This window comes from Erpetoichthys calabaricus, chromosome 10 (assembly GCF_900747795.2).
Source record: "Erpetoichthys calabaricus chromosome 10, fErpCal1.3, whole genome shotgun sequence".
Taxonomy (NCBI): domain Eukaryota; kingdom Metazoa; phylum Chordata; class Cladistia; order Polypteriformes; family Polypteridae; genus Erpetoichthys; species Erpetoichthys calabaricus.
Window position 1 is genome coordinate 113,162,674 of NC_041403.2, and position 17,045 is coordinate 113,179,718.

General features: G+C 36.4%; 1 protein-coding gene across 2 annotated transcripts in view; it reads right to left on the reverse strand.

The window, feature by feature from the left end:
• Window positions 1–17,045, reverse strand: part of LOC114659314 (collagen alpha-1(XIV) chain) — a 306,226-nt gene that overhangs the window by 125,757 nt on the left and 163,424 nt on the right. For both annotated transcript variants that reach the window (XM_051932843.1, XM_028811737.2), the window contains exons 15-22: window positions 16,533–16,672; window positions 10,770–10,893; window positions 10,519–10,658; window positions 10,039–10,171; window positions 3,265–3,407; window positions 2,647–2,776; window positions 1,481–1,597; window positions 338–484 (exon numbers count right to left, since the gene is read on the reverse strand). In XM_051932843.1, coding sequence (XP_051788803.1) covers window positions 338–484; window positions 1,481–1,597; window positions 2,647–2,776; window positions 3,265–3,407; window positions 10,039–10,171; window positions 10,519–10,658; window positions 10,770–10,893; window positions 16,533–16,672 — 1,074 coding nt within the window. The remainder of the gene's footprint in view (window positions 1–337; window positions 485–1,480; window positions 1,598–2,646; window positions 2,777–3,264; window positions 3,408–10,038; window positions 10,172–10,518; window positions 10,659–10,769; window positions 10,894–16,532; window positions 16,673–17,045) is intronic.

The following is a 17,045-nucleotide window of genomic DNA, read 5'->3' on the forward strand; positions in this document are numbered from 1 at the left end:
CTCCCACTGCAATAAAAACTTTGCTGATCCTGTTTCAAGTTAAATAAAGCTGATTTTCCTGAAGTCCTTAGACTCGACCTCGTCTTTTGGGTGCAAGGCAGTGACTCACACATCATATAAAATTTGTATTGAATTTAAGGACTCAGAAAGCAGCTGCAATAACTTTTGGACAATCTTTGCTCTTTACTTTTTTTACAGAAATTGAAGCCTGCAACACTTAGTATTTATATAAGCCAATACCTGATTGTCATCCCTTTTACTATTGTGAACTTCCAAACAGTTTACAACACCTAAAGTCATCTTTCTTTATAAATTCGAAGATTTAAGGGAAACCTACTTGTGGAGTGCAGTACAGTGACAGGATCACCTTCTGCTGACTGCAGCTGTGAAAAGATGCTGATCCGGTAGACAGTGTCAGGTTCTAGGTTCAGAAAGCAGTGGCTATTTGTCACTTGACTTAATATGTCTTCCCTTGTTTTCTTATCTTAAACAAAAACAAGAACACAGTTAGAGTACAGTATCTGTAAAATGAAGTAATAAACAATAACATTGAAGAAAATCTAAGTTAAAAGACATGATAAAAGTTAAGGAAGCACCAAGAAAACTGTAGGAAACAAAACAGAAGAATAAGGTTGATAAAGACCACAGAAAGTCAGTATCAGTATGGTAGGCACTGAAGGGTCAACTGTGTATAGAAGCAACATAAAGAAGTAGCACTGAAGTAAACAATAAGAAAAAAGTAGAGCTGATGCAAAAATGCAAGAGGAGAAAGGTGTCTTTAAATCTAGTTGCATTATTTAAAGATGGAGTGTTACAGAAATATCTAGAAAAAGTGCTTCATAATGTTAGGGCAGTAAAGCCAAGAAAGGCAACATCAAATGAGCATAGCGAGGCTTCTAAAAAGTGAAGTCAGTGTTAAAAAGTCTTAGCTGTAGGGCAGGAGAAAACAGATTTTAAAGCCAGCAAAAGAGATGATTCAATTTAGGACATAAGGCTAGTAATGTCAAACCCATTTGGGTGATACAATGGTAATATTTTCTTTTCAGCTTGTCATTCCCACTTGTCAATATATATAGAGATTCAAAAAGAATTCAGACCCCATCACTTTCTGCAGACTTTACTGTGTTGTTGATTTAGTTTAAAATTAATATATTTACCATGTCTTCCCAGAAATCTTAACTCAATAATCCACAAAGACCAAGTGAAAACATGTTTTCAGAAAGGTTTGCAAATTTTTTAAAAATTTAAAAAAAATTTTTTTTATGTTGGGTGGTTTTTTTGCCGCATCCTTGTGTGTTAAGGGCAATTTTTAAAAATCTGCGTCCATTTTTGTTGTCTGCTCCAATTACTTCTTTCAATTCCTATATATATATATTGCTCTTCTCTTGACCTTTTCTAGTGCTGCTATGTCCTTTTTGTAGCCTGGAGACCAAATATATGTGGTTATTGTAATTGTACAAGCAAAACATTAAGTCCCTACCTTTTAGGGACTCAATTAAAATCCTGTAGCTAGTGGCTTCATGGCTGAGTTTCCACCCGGCACACACACTGGAGTGATCTGACTTGTAGACTTTCAGACTGGTAACCCGGAGACTCGCTTGGGAAAAGCAAAACACAAGCTAGGATTTATTTGATCACACAATCAATTTACATCAAGTTAAAAAGCTAAATAAAAAATGTTTTTGACTTGTTTATTTGGGGTAAACATAAATCTATGGAGGCTACAAGGGCACAAAGAAGTAATGTATACCTTTTTTTAAAAAATGATTTGTAAATATTTATCTTGTAATATTTGTTTTTAGATCCTGTGTTAATATGGACTGTTGAACATTTTAATTTTCTGTGAGTTTTTCATTATTTATATGTTTAATTTCACATATACAAACACATTTAGATCTTTTTAGCGTTGCTGTCATCTTGTTCTTTAAAATAAAAAAGTACCAGAATCTTGGAATAGAAATGTAGCACAGGGTTCTAGTACACTAGGTAACATCCTGGGAGAAGTCATTTGAATTAAACGGACTGAAAGAAGTATTAAAAAAACAGAACCAAAATTCTCAAAGTTGGGATTGAACTGTGGCGTTTCATTTATCACAGAGAGTTAGAATATGTTAAATGCATCTTGAGTTGATTATAATTAAGCCAGACTAAACACCACATGAAATGTACAGTAACATTCTCATCCGGGCAAATGCCCCTCTGTCATATATTCTGTTTTGAGCATATAAATAATGTACTAAAGCAAAGTTTAACCTATAACCTCTTAAAGAGAAATTAAATGGTAAAACTACTGGCTAGTACAGGACCCAATCAAAATGCAAAAGAAACCTAAAGTGTGGCATTCTGTGCAATTTTATAATAGTTGTCTGAAGATTTGGCATGTAGTAAATTGTATTATGGCTAACCTGCAACAGTAAAATAAACAAGGAATACCTGGAACAACAAAAATGAAGTCAGATGAACGATATTCTGTACAATAAAAGCAGACATCTCTTCAAATCTAATCTTTCACCAACTGTTTCCTTGCAGAATATTGCTTTGGTCTTATTATAACAAAACAGTAGTAATAATTATCATTTTGTCTTTTCACAAAGTGTTTAGCTTATGCGTCTATAATTTTGTACCATTAAAAAGCCTTTGTCTTACATGTTTTTCCTTGAGTCTGTGCACTGCCTTCTTCCCTGTTGCTGTAGACAGCAGTAACCTGGACACTGTACTTGGTGTCAGGCAAAAGTGACTCCAGTTTTGCACTGTTGAGTTTACCTGGGACCATCACCTGATTTTGAAAACAAATGTTTATATAAGGAGGATGCAATTAAACAAGTCTGTCCTACTAAAATGCAACACTTGATCCTAATTTGCATGTAGTATATACTCGAAGAAAAGAGGGGGGCACAGTGCTAAGTGCCACTGACTTAAGGATCCAGCATATTGGACGTGAATCCAGTGCTTAGTCACAGACTGTATTAAGTTTGCTAATTTTCTTCACCTTGGCGTGAATTCCTTTAAAAAAAAAAAAAACTAGTACATTGTCATCCTCACACATACATTAATAATAGATTAGTTGGTGAAAATAAATTGATCCATGAGAGTGTGAGTGTTGATGTCTGCAAGAGTGGGTCCTGTGATGGACTGGCATTCTGTCCAGGGTTGGCTCCTACCTTCTTGTACTTTATGATCCTGGGATAGGCTCTGGCCTCTACAACTTTGGACTGGATTAAACATGCTTAAGAATCTTATGTTACCATTAAACAGATTACTCACAATTTGTTCAGTCTGTTCTCCTCTCAGTGGATTGTAAGCAACTCTGTACTGATGCACATGGGAATTTGGATGGTCCCATCTCACCATAAAGCTAGTTGGTGTCTCACTGTCTATTACCAAGTTAGCTGGAGCACTTCTGGAAACTGATGGAAATAAAATCATAAAACAATCTGTAGTTTGATATTGGCATGTTGTTATGTACTCTACAATGATAGAAACAAAGGTAACAACAAAATCAAAATGTAGTCATACTAAGTGTAACCTGTTTTAGCGATGTGTCTTTGGAGGTAAATAGATAGAGAGCTTACAATTTAATGGACTGCACGCACAAAGATCTTGTGGCTGTTGCGTGACTTTAGGCTATATGAGTCTTCTGACATTAGTACAATTATAATTTGAATGATTTAATTTTGATGATTTTGAGATTACTGTAAAATCTCACATACAATGCGCACTCATGTATAATGTGCATGAATAATTTAGCCAAAAAGCTTCAGGTAAAAAAAGAAATTAATAAATAATGTACACCCTTAATTTTTAAAAATTTTTATTAAAACTGCATTCATTTTTTTTAAACAAAATTTAAAGTAATAACAATTATTCTAATTATTTTTTATTTAAATGAGGTAAATAGGTATATTCCATTTTTAACAATATTTATGATAACAAGTAGATATGTACCTATTAGGTAACAATTTTTTAATTTGCAAGGTTTTATTTTAAATTGCATAAATTTTCTACCTTTAGGTAATAACAGATATTACCCAATCAAAGATCCATAAGTCTAAATATAGGTATATCTAACTGGAAGAACAATCATCATCACTGTTACTAGTGAAAAGTTCATCTAATGCTGTTGAGTCAATGCTATTGTTATTGATACCATCGTAATAAATATCGCCATCATTATCTTCATCTGATGACACCTGTTTATCCTCCAACAAAACATCATCCTTGCGACTGTCAAGATTATTACAAAAAGAACATCTGAGGAAACCATGTTGAATTATAGATGCATCTAATTTATTCCAGGCCGCAAGTATTCATTTGGCTGTTTTGTAGAGACTTGGTTGACACATACGGTCACCAGCAGTAACTGTGTGATTACTGTTGCTTAACTATGCATTCCATTCACAGCGGACAGCATCCTTCATCGGCTTATTGACAGAAACATCTAAAGGATGCAATAGACAAAATAACAAGATCAGATGTTAGTTTATTAAGTTCCTTCTTTATAGAAGACATTCAATGTACGCAAAACAGGTCGGGCACCAAAATAGAAGGTTGTTTCCTTAGACCACCAGGACGTTTTGCCCAAACACATTTAACCAGTCAATGGTTAATGCATCATTCATCCATCCATCCTTTAGAGTGAACACGAATATGTACACAACTTGGAAATTTTATTCCTTTGGGTAGTGTTTTTCTTTTAAAAATTATGAAAGACGGCAACTTTTCTCCATCTGCAGTACACGCTAACATGACGGTAAAGTGAGACTTCTCATGTCCAGTTGTACATATACACACAGTTTTTGTGCCTATTTCGTCTACAATCCAATTGTAAGGCATATCAAGGGTATCTGATCTGCATTTCCAATCTTTACAAGATCATACGTGTGTTCCTTTCTCAATTTCATAAAGTACTTTTGGAACTCTAGGAGCTTTGTGTCATAGAAGTTGAGTGATCATAGTTCTTCCATGAACTGACCATGCTGCTTTATAAAATGAACTGTCCCATCCATAAAATGCTTTTAAATCTGTTGCCAACACAAAAGATTTTTTTTTTCTAAGTTCAAAAGTTTTACGTCTGATTTCAATGCATGGAACACTAATTCCCTGAAGCCTCCTATTTGTTACCAAGTCCATTAATTCTTTTTCTAAGTCTGGAAAACTTGGTGGGCTTCACAATTTGCCTTTTTTTTAGTAGGTAACACTTACAATGGCTCTTTGTTTGTGTGCCATAATCAGATGTTTGACTCAGGAATACAAAAATGGTGACTTGCTGTCCGAATGTTATTAGTTCCTACAGTATAACTTCTTTGATTTAATTTTAAGGGCTTAAAATACCAGATGGTATTAAAATTATTAACCTACCAGTACTTGAAGGAACACTACGACCACCTACCCAGTACTATCAAGTCTATTGTTCAATTTGAAATTACTTACTATAATGCTTGTGCGGACTGAGTGGTCAGCACAAGATGAGCGCTGACATCTTAAGTGGGAGCTCCACCAAACAGCGAAGCAGTACCACAGATGGAACCAAACGCTTTACACACATAATGAATTCCAGTACCTACATTCTTACTGTTCAGGCTTATTGAAAATACCTAATTAAAAGTATGTCTCGTTTATAATGTGCACCTCCATTTTTAGTTAACTAAAATGAGTAAAAATTGTGCACATTATACACAAGATTTTACAGTATACTGTATGCAAACACACTGCTGTATACAAAAAGTAGTTCCTGTAGTATTAGCTATTTCACCATATGTTTTTGGTTGTTTCGGAGTTTTCATAAATGATGTTCATATTTCTGACATTAGTTTCACAAAGCTGTTTTTTGTTTCCATTTAAATTTCTTTGCTTAAGCAATCCATCTTGGTTCCTGTTAAGAAACCACAATTGTCAACTCTTATGATGTCATCAGATATGAAAATACAAATATGGCAGTGATCTCACGCCGTTTTATTCCTTGGTGGATATAACAACATTCCAAAAAATTTAGCAGCAGTTATCTCTTTTTCAAGTAGGCCTTAGCATTAGCATCATCTACTAGGTTTTGACTCTATTCTGAAATTAACCTTTGTGTTTGCCTTGTTCTTTTGGATTCTACTTACTCGATTGAGTTTGCCCTCCTGGTACTTACCTTTTGTTTTGTTTTTTTCTCTTATTATCGGCCAATTTTTTATCATGAGTAATAACCTTGAACACACTGTTTCGTCCTTTACAGTACCATCTTGATCAAAAGCAACTTTCACTCAGTCTCTAAATTTTGGGTGTTAAACACAGTTACTGGATGGCCACAGTGGCTGGGGGCTTTTGCACCAACTCATTTCTTAGGCCAGGTTTATACTTCACGTGACACGATGCATGCTCCAGCGGACACTCCTGCTATGCAAGCATTTTACTGTTTATACTTGCGTGTGTACTGGAAGAATCCACCAGGTGGCAGTGCGAGATAATTTCACTGTGAGAACAGGTTCGGCTTCGCTGTGTTGTGAATTGCCTGAAACACCCGTTAAATTCCGATGACACCTTACCTCAAAATCTCTGAAAGGGATGTTTAATGATTAAAGCCATCAATCCAGGGATGCACCCATTCCAGCAAGCATTGGGCACGAGGCAGAAACAATTCTTAGATGGGACATCAGCTCATCGCAAGGTGAATACAAGCATTCACACATACACTGGCGTTATTTTAGTGTCACCAAAAGTGCATATCTTTGGAAGGAGCCTGGAGCACACTGTGGAAACCCAGCAGGAAAACATGCAAACTCCAAGGCAGGGAATACCAGCGACGTGACTCCCTGTGAGACAGCAGTGCTACTGCTCTGCCACCGTGTCACCCCCATGTGTGTAATTATTAACAGTACAGTAATCCCTCGCTATATTGCGTTTCAACTTTCGCGGCTTCACTCTATTGTGGATGTTATATGAAAGCATATCTAAATATATATCGCGGATTTTTCGCTGGTTTGCGGATTTCTGCGGACAATAGGTCTTTTTATTTCTGGTACACGCTTCCTCAGTTGATTTGCCCAGTTGATTTCATACAAGGGACGCTATTGACAGATGGCTGAGAAGCTACCCAATCAGAGCACTATGTTGAGTTCCTGGGTGCTGATTGGCTCAGCGACGGAAAGCAGCATTTGATTCCGCTTTGCGTTAGCCAGCATCTCGTCTTGCTCATTCAGCATCAACGTGTTTCGCTGTGTAAAGAGTTAACTTTTGTGTTTATCTTTGTGCGTAGTCAAGCCCTTCGTTATGTCTCCAAAATGATCTGCTCCTGCTACTGCTTCTGGGGCCGTGCCCATGCGCCAATGGAAGATGCTAATGATTGCCAAAAAGGTAAAAGTTTTGGATATGTTGAAGGAAGGGAACAGCTACGCCGCTCCTTTAGAAGAGCTGTAGCGCCGTCCTTTGTTGCGCAGTAACATTTATCTCATCGTTATCAGACAAGTTGTTGTGTCATTGTTGCCATAACTAATTTTCTACGTACTTAGTACATGTACATACGTTTAGTGTAACTGTACACACATTTTATACAATTTTTCTTGCATTGTACGTATTTATTGCTGGTGGCCTGTCTATCGTAATGGCTGTAACATATGTGATATCGGAGATGCTCGATATCTTTAAAATAACATTTAGGTTTTATTTGTATTTACATGTTGTAGATTTTTCATTTATTTTTATATTACCTAATCAATAAACTAATTTTTCTTAATAATAATAATAATACCAGTAATAAATTATGTTCTGAATGAACTGTATCATTTTATAACTGGCAACAATTGGCGGTGTTACCAGCCGAAATCAGCTGAGAATATAAACATTACCAGAATGCAAATGGCACATGACTGCAGTGTTCGTATTTTAGAAATATAATACTACAGTAATACTAAAGGAATAATCATAATATATACAGTGTGTTTACATACATAATTTCAACGAATCTTACTTAATATCTAAGAGAATATAAAGGGTTTATGCTGTATAACTGTGCGGGAAATGTTTATAAGAGTGTGGGAGAGTTTATAAGGGCTTAAAATATATAAAAATAACCATATAAACATATGGTTTTTACTTCGCGGATTTTCACCTTTCGCGGGGGGTTCTGGAACGCAACTCCCACGATCGAGAAGGGATCACTGTATTCATTATTTAAACGAAATTAACGATTTATCTGTAAAATGTAACATACATACTTTAATGCATTCAATCATGAAAGTAATATCAAGTATAAATCTAAGGATTTTAAATGTGCAGAGAGTTGAAATATCATACATTTAATGTGTTCTGTGTGGCAATTGCTGCTGACAGGTCAGGAGGAAGCCCCCCCAAAAAAAAGACGGCACAAAAGATGGTGTGTGAGACTTTTAAAATGTATCATATCATTATGATTGGGAATATGCGATGCTTGAATATAAAAGCACCACGAATGCATCTGTATGTCGGCATTTTGCTTCACCACGTCGAATCATTCATCAAACATCGAAGCGTGCACATCAATCCTGTAGGATCCTCAAAGCAGCTTTCTGTCACATGTAGATAGTAAACACAGACTCTGACATCACATTCCAACTTTTATCACACTGCACCCCCTGACTTTTTGCTAGTACTGCAACTCGCACACGCGTTGTGTTAATTTCTTAGGGCCTGCTCGGAGGACGCGTCAAATGAATACTGGGAATGCATGGCAGCCATGATGCGTGCATGTACACGTTCTGAGCATGAAGTATAAACGAGCCCTTAATTAGATGCCAACGCTTGTTGTTGGTATAATTCTGTCTTGCTACTGCTTTCATTCAACAAAATCAGATATTTTTTAAAGCTGTAAATTTTCTGTTCCTTTTCACAGTAACTCATGAAAATGTTTTGTGTTCCAGAACAGACCAGCATTTCCTAATACATTTTTTTTTTTCTTGCCAGATATTTTATTAAAACAAATTTGTAATGATAATAGATGCACAGTCAACTGTTTCACTAACTATATTCTTGTTATTTGTATTATTAACTAATCACTGGTTAATAAAAAAAGAAGCAATTAAGGGATTTAAATAATAAAAGATAAAGCTAAAAGTAAGCAGAATTAATTAGTTTTTACTTAAGAAATTAGGCGATTTAAAAATATGAGGCCACTGCAGACCTCCAGGGTCTAAATTTAACATCCTTGCTGAAAATGAAAAAGAAATTAACATCTGCAGGATGAAAACTTAACCATAGTTCCACTCATTTTAATGCATAAGATATTAATCTCATATCTTAATTATTAAGATGTTAACTAATAAGATTAAAACAATAAAATTAAATGCAGCGAGTATAAATTTTGGACAACCTGTTAATCAGTAACAGTAATTAAGGCCTCCAAACATTTTGTGTATCTGTCTAAGAGCCCTGTTATCCTTGCTTTCTCTTTTTTTTATTATTCGATGCAAAATTCTTCTGACTTCTACATGCATTGCACTTTCAGATATCTCCATAAATTTTGAATAATACCAAAATCTGTGGACTATAAATGTCCATTTTGATACCTTTTATTTTTTTGTTTAGGTAAATACTTAATGATTTTAAGCAGATTTAAAAAAAAAAATATTTGAATTCATATCAATTTAAGTTTGTTCACTTAATGGGACATTAATTTCCAGAATGTGGCAATGGGAAGTCAAATCCACTAGGCCTTTCTTTTGTCACTGGCTGCTACGCAAACACAGAGTATAAGACACACATAATCAGGCTTAAACGTCTTACGTTTTTCAAAGATTCACCAGCTTTTTTTTCCAAATACATCATTTATGGTTATGGATAGGACGGTCATTTCATCTTTTATGAATCAACATGCAATCTGTGCATACGTATTACTGAGTTATCTAAGTACTGTGTTGCATAGTTCGCACGTTGATGTTTATGATTAGGTCATAGAAAACGGCTTTCAGCTGACCATTGTTCAGTAGTGCTCATATCTAGCTAACTAACACTGCACTGTAAAACAATTTCAAATTGTATCAGACAGCAACAAGTCGCAGTATTTCATTACAAATTATTACTTACAGGTGCTGTATCGAGCAGCCACTGCTTCACTTTGAGCTCCATCAGCATATAGAGCAGAGAGAGAGATTTGATACTCAGCATTATTTTCCACTCCCTCCAGGACAGTAGATATTTGATCTCCACCCACAATATGCTAAAAAAGAAAATATCTGCTCATAAATGGAATTTGCATAACAGTAATTAGCTACAAGAAAAAGACAACCCTTTGAATTTTTGCTGCAATTTTATCTACAGTCACCAGGTGGTAACAATAAAATTATGTTTCAGGAGTATTAACACTAAACAATTGTGAAATGTGACCAGCATCTTACCACATTTAGGAAGCGCAGTGACTTACTATTGATTCTTTAAAGTTTATTAGCTAAATCACTCTTTTAGAGTGACAACAATGTCCATCAAACAGAAACAATGAGAGATTATAAAACAGAGACAAAGGAAGAAGTTATATATGTAAAATATAACACCCATTCCCCAGCAAACCTCTCTCAATTTGCCCCCACTGAGAGAAATCCATTTGATTTGATATGAAACAACATCATCAGCTGCAGGCGTCCATTGCAGGTCTACCTTACCACTGGCGAAATTTGTCACTCTCAGATTAGAAGGAGAGGGAACCTTTACTAAAATTAAAGAGATGGACAAGCATAAGCAATATTGCTATGATTTGCAACTTTAGCAGACAGTAACACCATATTGGGGTGGAAAATATTTGCACTCTAAGTTGCACTTACGGGTTGTAACGTTGCTGATTAGAGGCTCAGAAAGCACCTCGTTATAAACAGATCGAACTGTCACTAGGTAGTTGGACAATGATGAAAGGTTTTTAAGGAGGACCGATGAGCCAACAACATCAACCTGTAGAGGACCCAAAAGAGCTGAGATTAATTATCACATGACGGAAGCCTTCATAAAGAGCATATACAGAAAACTGGCGGTTGAGTTAACACTGGACGATACATATTAAGATAGCAGGCGTCCATCACATGCAAAAGTTCAAAATGTGATTATAAAAGATAACAGAGAAAAATAAACCAAGGAACAGATAATGTGGGTAAACATTTGGAAGAATTATCTATCAACTCATTTTCAGTGTTGTTATCCTGTGCAAGTCATTTGATGAACTTTATGAAAAGCAAAAAAACAACATGTGATGGTATGTGCTTTAATTTTATAAACTAAATTAACAGAGACTAATTAATAAAGTGGTATAAATCAAGTGCTTATTAGACCAGCTTAAAACCAGAAAATAATCAGTTATAAGGCAAGTGTTTTCTGAATTCATAATACATCAGGTCAGGTCCTACTAAAATAAAAAGCATAAAAGATTATTATGTGTATTAAAAACAGAAATGGAGGTGAGAAACACAAAATTTCAGCTTTGTAGCCTTCATCAGGTGTATAACTTAAAAAAATGGTTATATATTTACTTTATATATTTTCAATGGAAAGAGGAAACACAGTCGGGGATGGAAGGAGTGGAAAACAAGATTATGTGTGAAAAGCATTCATTAGAGATGAAGGATGAGATTCAAAGGTTAGTCTGTCAAACACATCTGGAGAAATGTGTGATCCAAGCCTGAGAATGAGCTTAGGTTCTGTTTTTATTTGAAGGGTACTTTAGAAACCTTGTGTGAGAACACTAATTAAAAGCTTACTTAGAAAGTTTTATTTTGAAGAATGTGTAATAAATAAGTCGATACATGGCACTGAATTATGGATATTATTTAGCTTAGTATACTCTTGTTGGAGTTGTTGTTGAGGCTGTTTAATATTACTCTCTTATTTTTTTTAATTAACTGCATTAATTTTTTTTTAATTTGCCATTACTAAGACTTTTCCGTTTTCTTTTTTTTCTAGGTGTCTGGTGTGGCACTTGGTCTGCCTTGACACTTTGCTTCATATAATAGACTTGCTCTCTCACTAGTGATGCACCAGTATATTGGCAACAGATTGCAAAAGTGCAGTTTTGCTCAAAATAAGTGATCTGCACATCAGTGTATAACTTACCAATCATTAGCTAGTTTTGTGATTTAGGAAAAAACAAAAAAGTAAGACGTGCATGCACACTGCATTTTAGGACTCTGTTTCTGCCAGTAAAGCACATTAAACAATATGTGCACTGTGGAAGCACTTAAAGTGTACTCCACATTCTAGTAAGAGCGGAGTGGTGGCTCTGAGGCTGAGGAGCTGCGCTGGTATCCCGAAGGTTGCCGGTTCAAATCCCCGTCACTGCCAAAATGCCACTGCTCTGCTGGGCCCTTGAGCAAGGCCCTTAACCTGTAATTGCTCCAGGGGCGCTGTACAATGGCTGACCCTGCGCTCTGACCCCAAGGGGTATGCGAAAACTACCAAATTCCTAATACAAGAAATTGTATAAGGCGAAATAAAGAACAAAAAAAAAAAAAAAAAAGAGTAAGGCCGGAGTTATACTTCACGCGACACAACGCATGCTGCAGTGGATGCTCCTGCTACGCAAGCGTTGAAGTGTTTATACTTGTGCGCGTACTTTACGTAAATCTGGAGGAATCCGCCAGGTGGCAGTGCGAGATATTATCACGGTGAGAACATGTTTGGCTTCTCTGTGTTGTTGTCTAGAACACCCATTAAATTCCGATGACACCTTACCGCAATATCTCTGAAAAGGATGTTTATTGATTAAATCCAAGGATGTGTCCATTTCAGCAACCATTGGGTACGAGTGAGAAACAATCCCTGGACGATGCCTCGGCTCACTGCAAAGCGAATACAAGCAAACACATACACTAGCGTCATTTTAGCGGCACCAAATCCCCAAATCTGCATATCTTTGGAAAGAAACTGGAGCACACTGAGGAAACCCAGCAGGAAAACATGTAAACTCCAGGCAGGGAATATCAGCGACGTGACTCCCTGCAAGACGGCAGCGCTAACGCTCTGCCACTGTGTCACCCCATGTGTGTAATTATTAACAGTATTCATTATTTAAACAAAATTACCGATTTATCTGTAAAATGTAATATACATACTTTAATGCTTTTCATCATGAAAGTGATATTAAGTATAAATCTAAGGATTCTAAATGTGCAGAGAGTTGGAATATCATACATTTAATGTGCTCAGTGTGGCGATCTATTGCTGGCAATTTGCTGCTGTCAGGAGCAGAGGAAGCCCTAGAAAAAAAGATAGCACAGAAGACGGTATGTGAGAATTTTAAAACATATCGTGTCATTACGATCAGGAATATGCGACGCTTGAATATAAAAGCACCATGAATACATCTGTATTTCGGCATTTTGCTTCACCACATCGAACCATTTATCAAATATCGAAGCGCGCACACCGATCTCATAGGATCCGCAAAGTGGTTTTCTGTCACATGTAGATAGTAAACAGAGACTCTGATGTCACATTCCAACTATTAGCACACTGCGCCCCCCGACTTTTTGCTGGTACTGCAAATCGCGCATGCGTCGCGTTAATTTCTGAGGACCTGCTCAGAGGACGCATCAAATGAACGCTCAGAACGCGTGGCGGCCATGATGCGTGAAGTATAAATGAGCCCTAAGTCTACAGATAAAAAAAGTCTTACTTCTGAATATGATAAAAATGGGATATTCCTTTGCATTTGTGGCTGTATATATGCTATGAATAATTATAAAGTGTCCTAGGTTAATAAGAAATAAAAAGAAATATCACATAAATTTATTTGTTTTATGCGCCATAAGCTGTAAAGATGGCGTCTCGGGTGTGTCATTGGATAGAGTTTGACCAAACAAAAAATAATCAAAACGATCAGAAATTATTAAAACCCAGGCAGACTTAATGAGATGAGAAAATGTGAAACCCCTACACACTGACACTGCTGGAGATCTGAAAACAGGGCAGATGATAGGATACCAAGGAACTAAAAAATGTGGATTCATTCCTGGTAGGAAATCTGTTTCTTACAAGATCTGTAAAAATGAGCTTATTGGTGCAGGAGCACAACCATGAGCACCTGAAATAAAAACACATAATAATATTCTGGAAGCACTCTCAATGTCACTATTTCTTGTATCAATTGTGGAGAGTAAGACTTTAGGGACCTTCACCACTTCACTTGATGTTATTTTATACAATCTAGGTGAAGAGAATGGACAAGTTTGCTGGGCTGAATGACCTGTTCTCATCACAATTGTTCCAATGTTCAAAGTCTCTATTCAAAGGTGCAGAATCTGATGCTAGTAACTGCAACTCAGTTCATCTTGTGGTCCTTGATGCCATCTAATGGATAACATCAAACAATACACCCTAGGCAAAATTTGCTGATGTTTAACACTGATGTCTTCTACTCCCTTAATTCCTGCACTCGGTTAAAAGCGCTATGCAAAAATAAATGAATTTAACTTACTGTATGCTGAAAACCACCTTGAGAGTGTTAAAGTAGACTTTACATTTACTAATATGACTTGTTTCTTTGAAAATGTTTACCAAATTTAATTTTAGAACATACATGTGCAACTGTTATTAAGAAGAGCATCGTGCAGGAAATATTTTTTTCATCTGTGAAAAAAAAATGCTTGCTGTACTTGTGCTCTTTGCACAGATGTTGCACTTTTTATAACCTTGCATAATCGAAATAATAATCAGCCAACTAATCACTTAATAAAATAATCAATAGTTGCAGCCCTAGTTAAGAGTCAACATTTAGAATTTGTAACTGTAAAACTTTACATTTTCAGACCAGCTTAATTTAATTGGAAATTTTATCTAAATATTTTTGAACCTGGAACACACCGGACTTCCAATACAACTCGGAGTCCTGCCATGTGCAAAAGTTCGCTGATGACACTGCTATCGTGGGCTGCATCAGGAATGGGCTGGAGGAGGAGTATAGGGACCTAATCAATGACTTTGTTAAATGGTGCGACTCAAACCACCTACACCTGAACACCAGCAAAACCAAAGAGCTGGTGGTGGATTTTAGGAGGCCCAGACCCCTCATAGACCCAGTGATCATCAAAGGTGACTGTGTGCAGATGGTGCAGACCTATAAATATCTGGGAGTGCAGCTGGATGATAAATTTGACTGGACTGCCAATACTGATGCGCTGTGCAAAAAAGGACAGAGCCGGTTATACTACCTTAGAAGGCTGGCGTCCTTCAACATCTGCAATAAGATGCTGCAGATGTTCTATCAGACAGTTGTGGCGAGCGCCCTCTTCTACGCAGTGGTGTGCTGGGGAGGCAGCATTAAGAGGAAAGACGCCTCACGTCTGGACAAACTGGTGAGGAAGGCAAGCTCTATTGTTGGCATGGAGCTGGACAGTTTAACATCTGTGGCAGAGCGAAGGGCGCTGAGCAGGCTCCTATCAATTATGGAGAATCCACTGCATCCACTTAATAGTATCATCTCCAGACAGAAGAGCAGCTTCAGCAACAGACTGTTGTCACTGTCCTGCTCCACTGACAGATTGAGGAGATCATTCCTCCCCCAAACTATGCGACTCTTTAATTCCATCCGGGGTGGTAAACGTTAACATTTAACATTATACATAGTTATTGTCTGTTTTTCACCTGCATTATTATCATTCTTTAATTTAATATTATTTATTGTATCAGTATGCTGCTGCTGAAGAATGTGAATTTCCCATTGGGATTAATAAAGTATCTATCTATCTATCTATCTATCTATCTATCTATCTATCTATCTATCTATCTATCTATCTATCTATCTATCTATCTATCTATCTATCTATCTATCTATCTATCTATCTATCTATCTATCTATCTATCTATCTATCTATCTATCTGAATAGCTTGCTCTTTTCAGAAGTTTTCTTTAGAATAATGGAAGCAGAAGGCTATGTGAAGTTTTAGCTATCACATAAAGACTTGGAGTATAATGACTGCAACTGTGCTTTTAACCCATAGGAACTGTTTTATCCATTTAATCTGCTACTATGTCTACACCACACCTTTGAATCGCACTCATCTGAAACAAAACATACTGCAAATCAATTGAGGCAGTTAAAACAGAAAGATGGATAAAGTTTGTGTAGGGATAAAAATGATAAGAGCACTTCAATGACATACATCATCTGCTTTTTTTTTTTTAAAAACTATCATTCAAATTTTAAAATTTCAGATTATATTTGACTTTCCAAACCCTACAGAAAACTTGAATGGAGTTCACACAAATTCTGTCAATGAAGGTGATGACATTTATAGTAGTCTTGAATGCAAACCAGTGTAAACTGACACATGCTAATATAGTCTATGTGTTTGACATTTAGTGTGAGATTAATAAGGTAAAAAAGATACAGACCCAGTAATATTAATTCCTTATGATCCTGTGATATTAATTCATCATAAAGCCCATTTTAGTAGATTTAATATAAAACATTCACCCATCAATTTAGTCCTTTTCTTTCAACCTAACGCCAGTCTGTCACTGTTCAAATAACTTTGAATCTTTCTGATGACAGAGCGCTCTCCCCACTTTCCACATAAAGATGATTCACCAAATGCCTCACCTGTTTAACGTCACTGCCACGGTTTGTAATGTATGTCACCTGATACTGATTCACATTGTCTGAGACAGGTGCCCAGGACACCCGGACACTGCTGTGAGTGACCTCTGAAAAAATCAGACTTTCAGGAGGATTCAGGGGTTCTACAAAAAATGCAAAAGCAAATCAACAAATCAATAAAGAATTATAATCTCTTAAGTTAATTATTTAAATATAAGTTAATTTAAGGAAAAAAACTTTTAGGCTCTATACATCAAGGACTGTGATATTGATATTTTGCAAAGGGATTTAACGTGGGCCGGAATTAAGAGATTTTTCGTTGGCTCTGGTAATTCTAGTGTTAAGGAAAAAAAGCCTGCTCAGTCCTTTCTGATATAGTTCCTCTGTGTTCTGAGACCAGCCCAACCTGTCAAAATGTGGACCTCCAAATACATGTAGGAGTGGACCACCTCTGCATCCAGTCCTTGAATAGTGACAGGACACAGAGGATCTTTGGTGCAACAAAAGTCAATAACC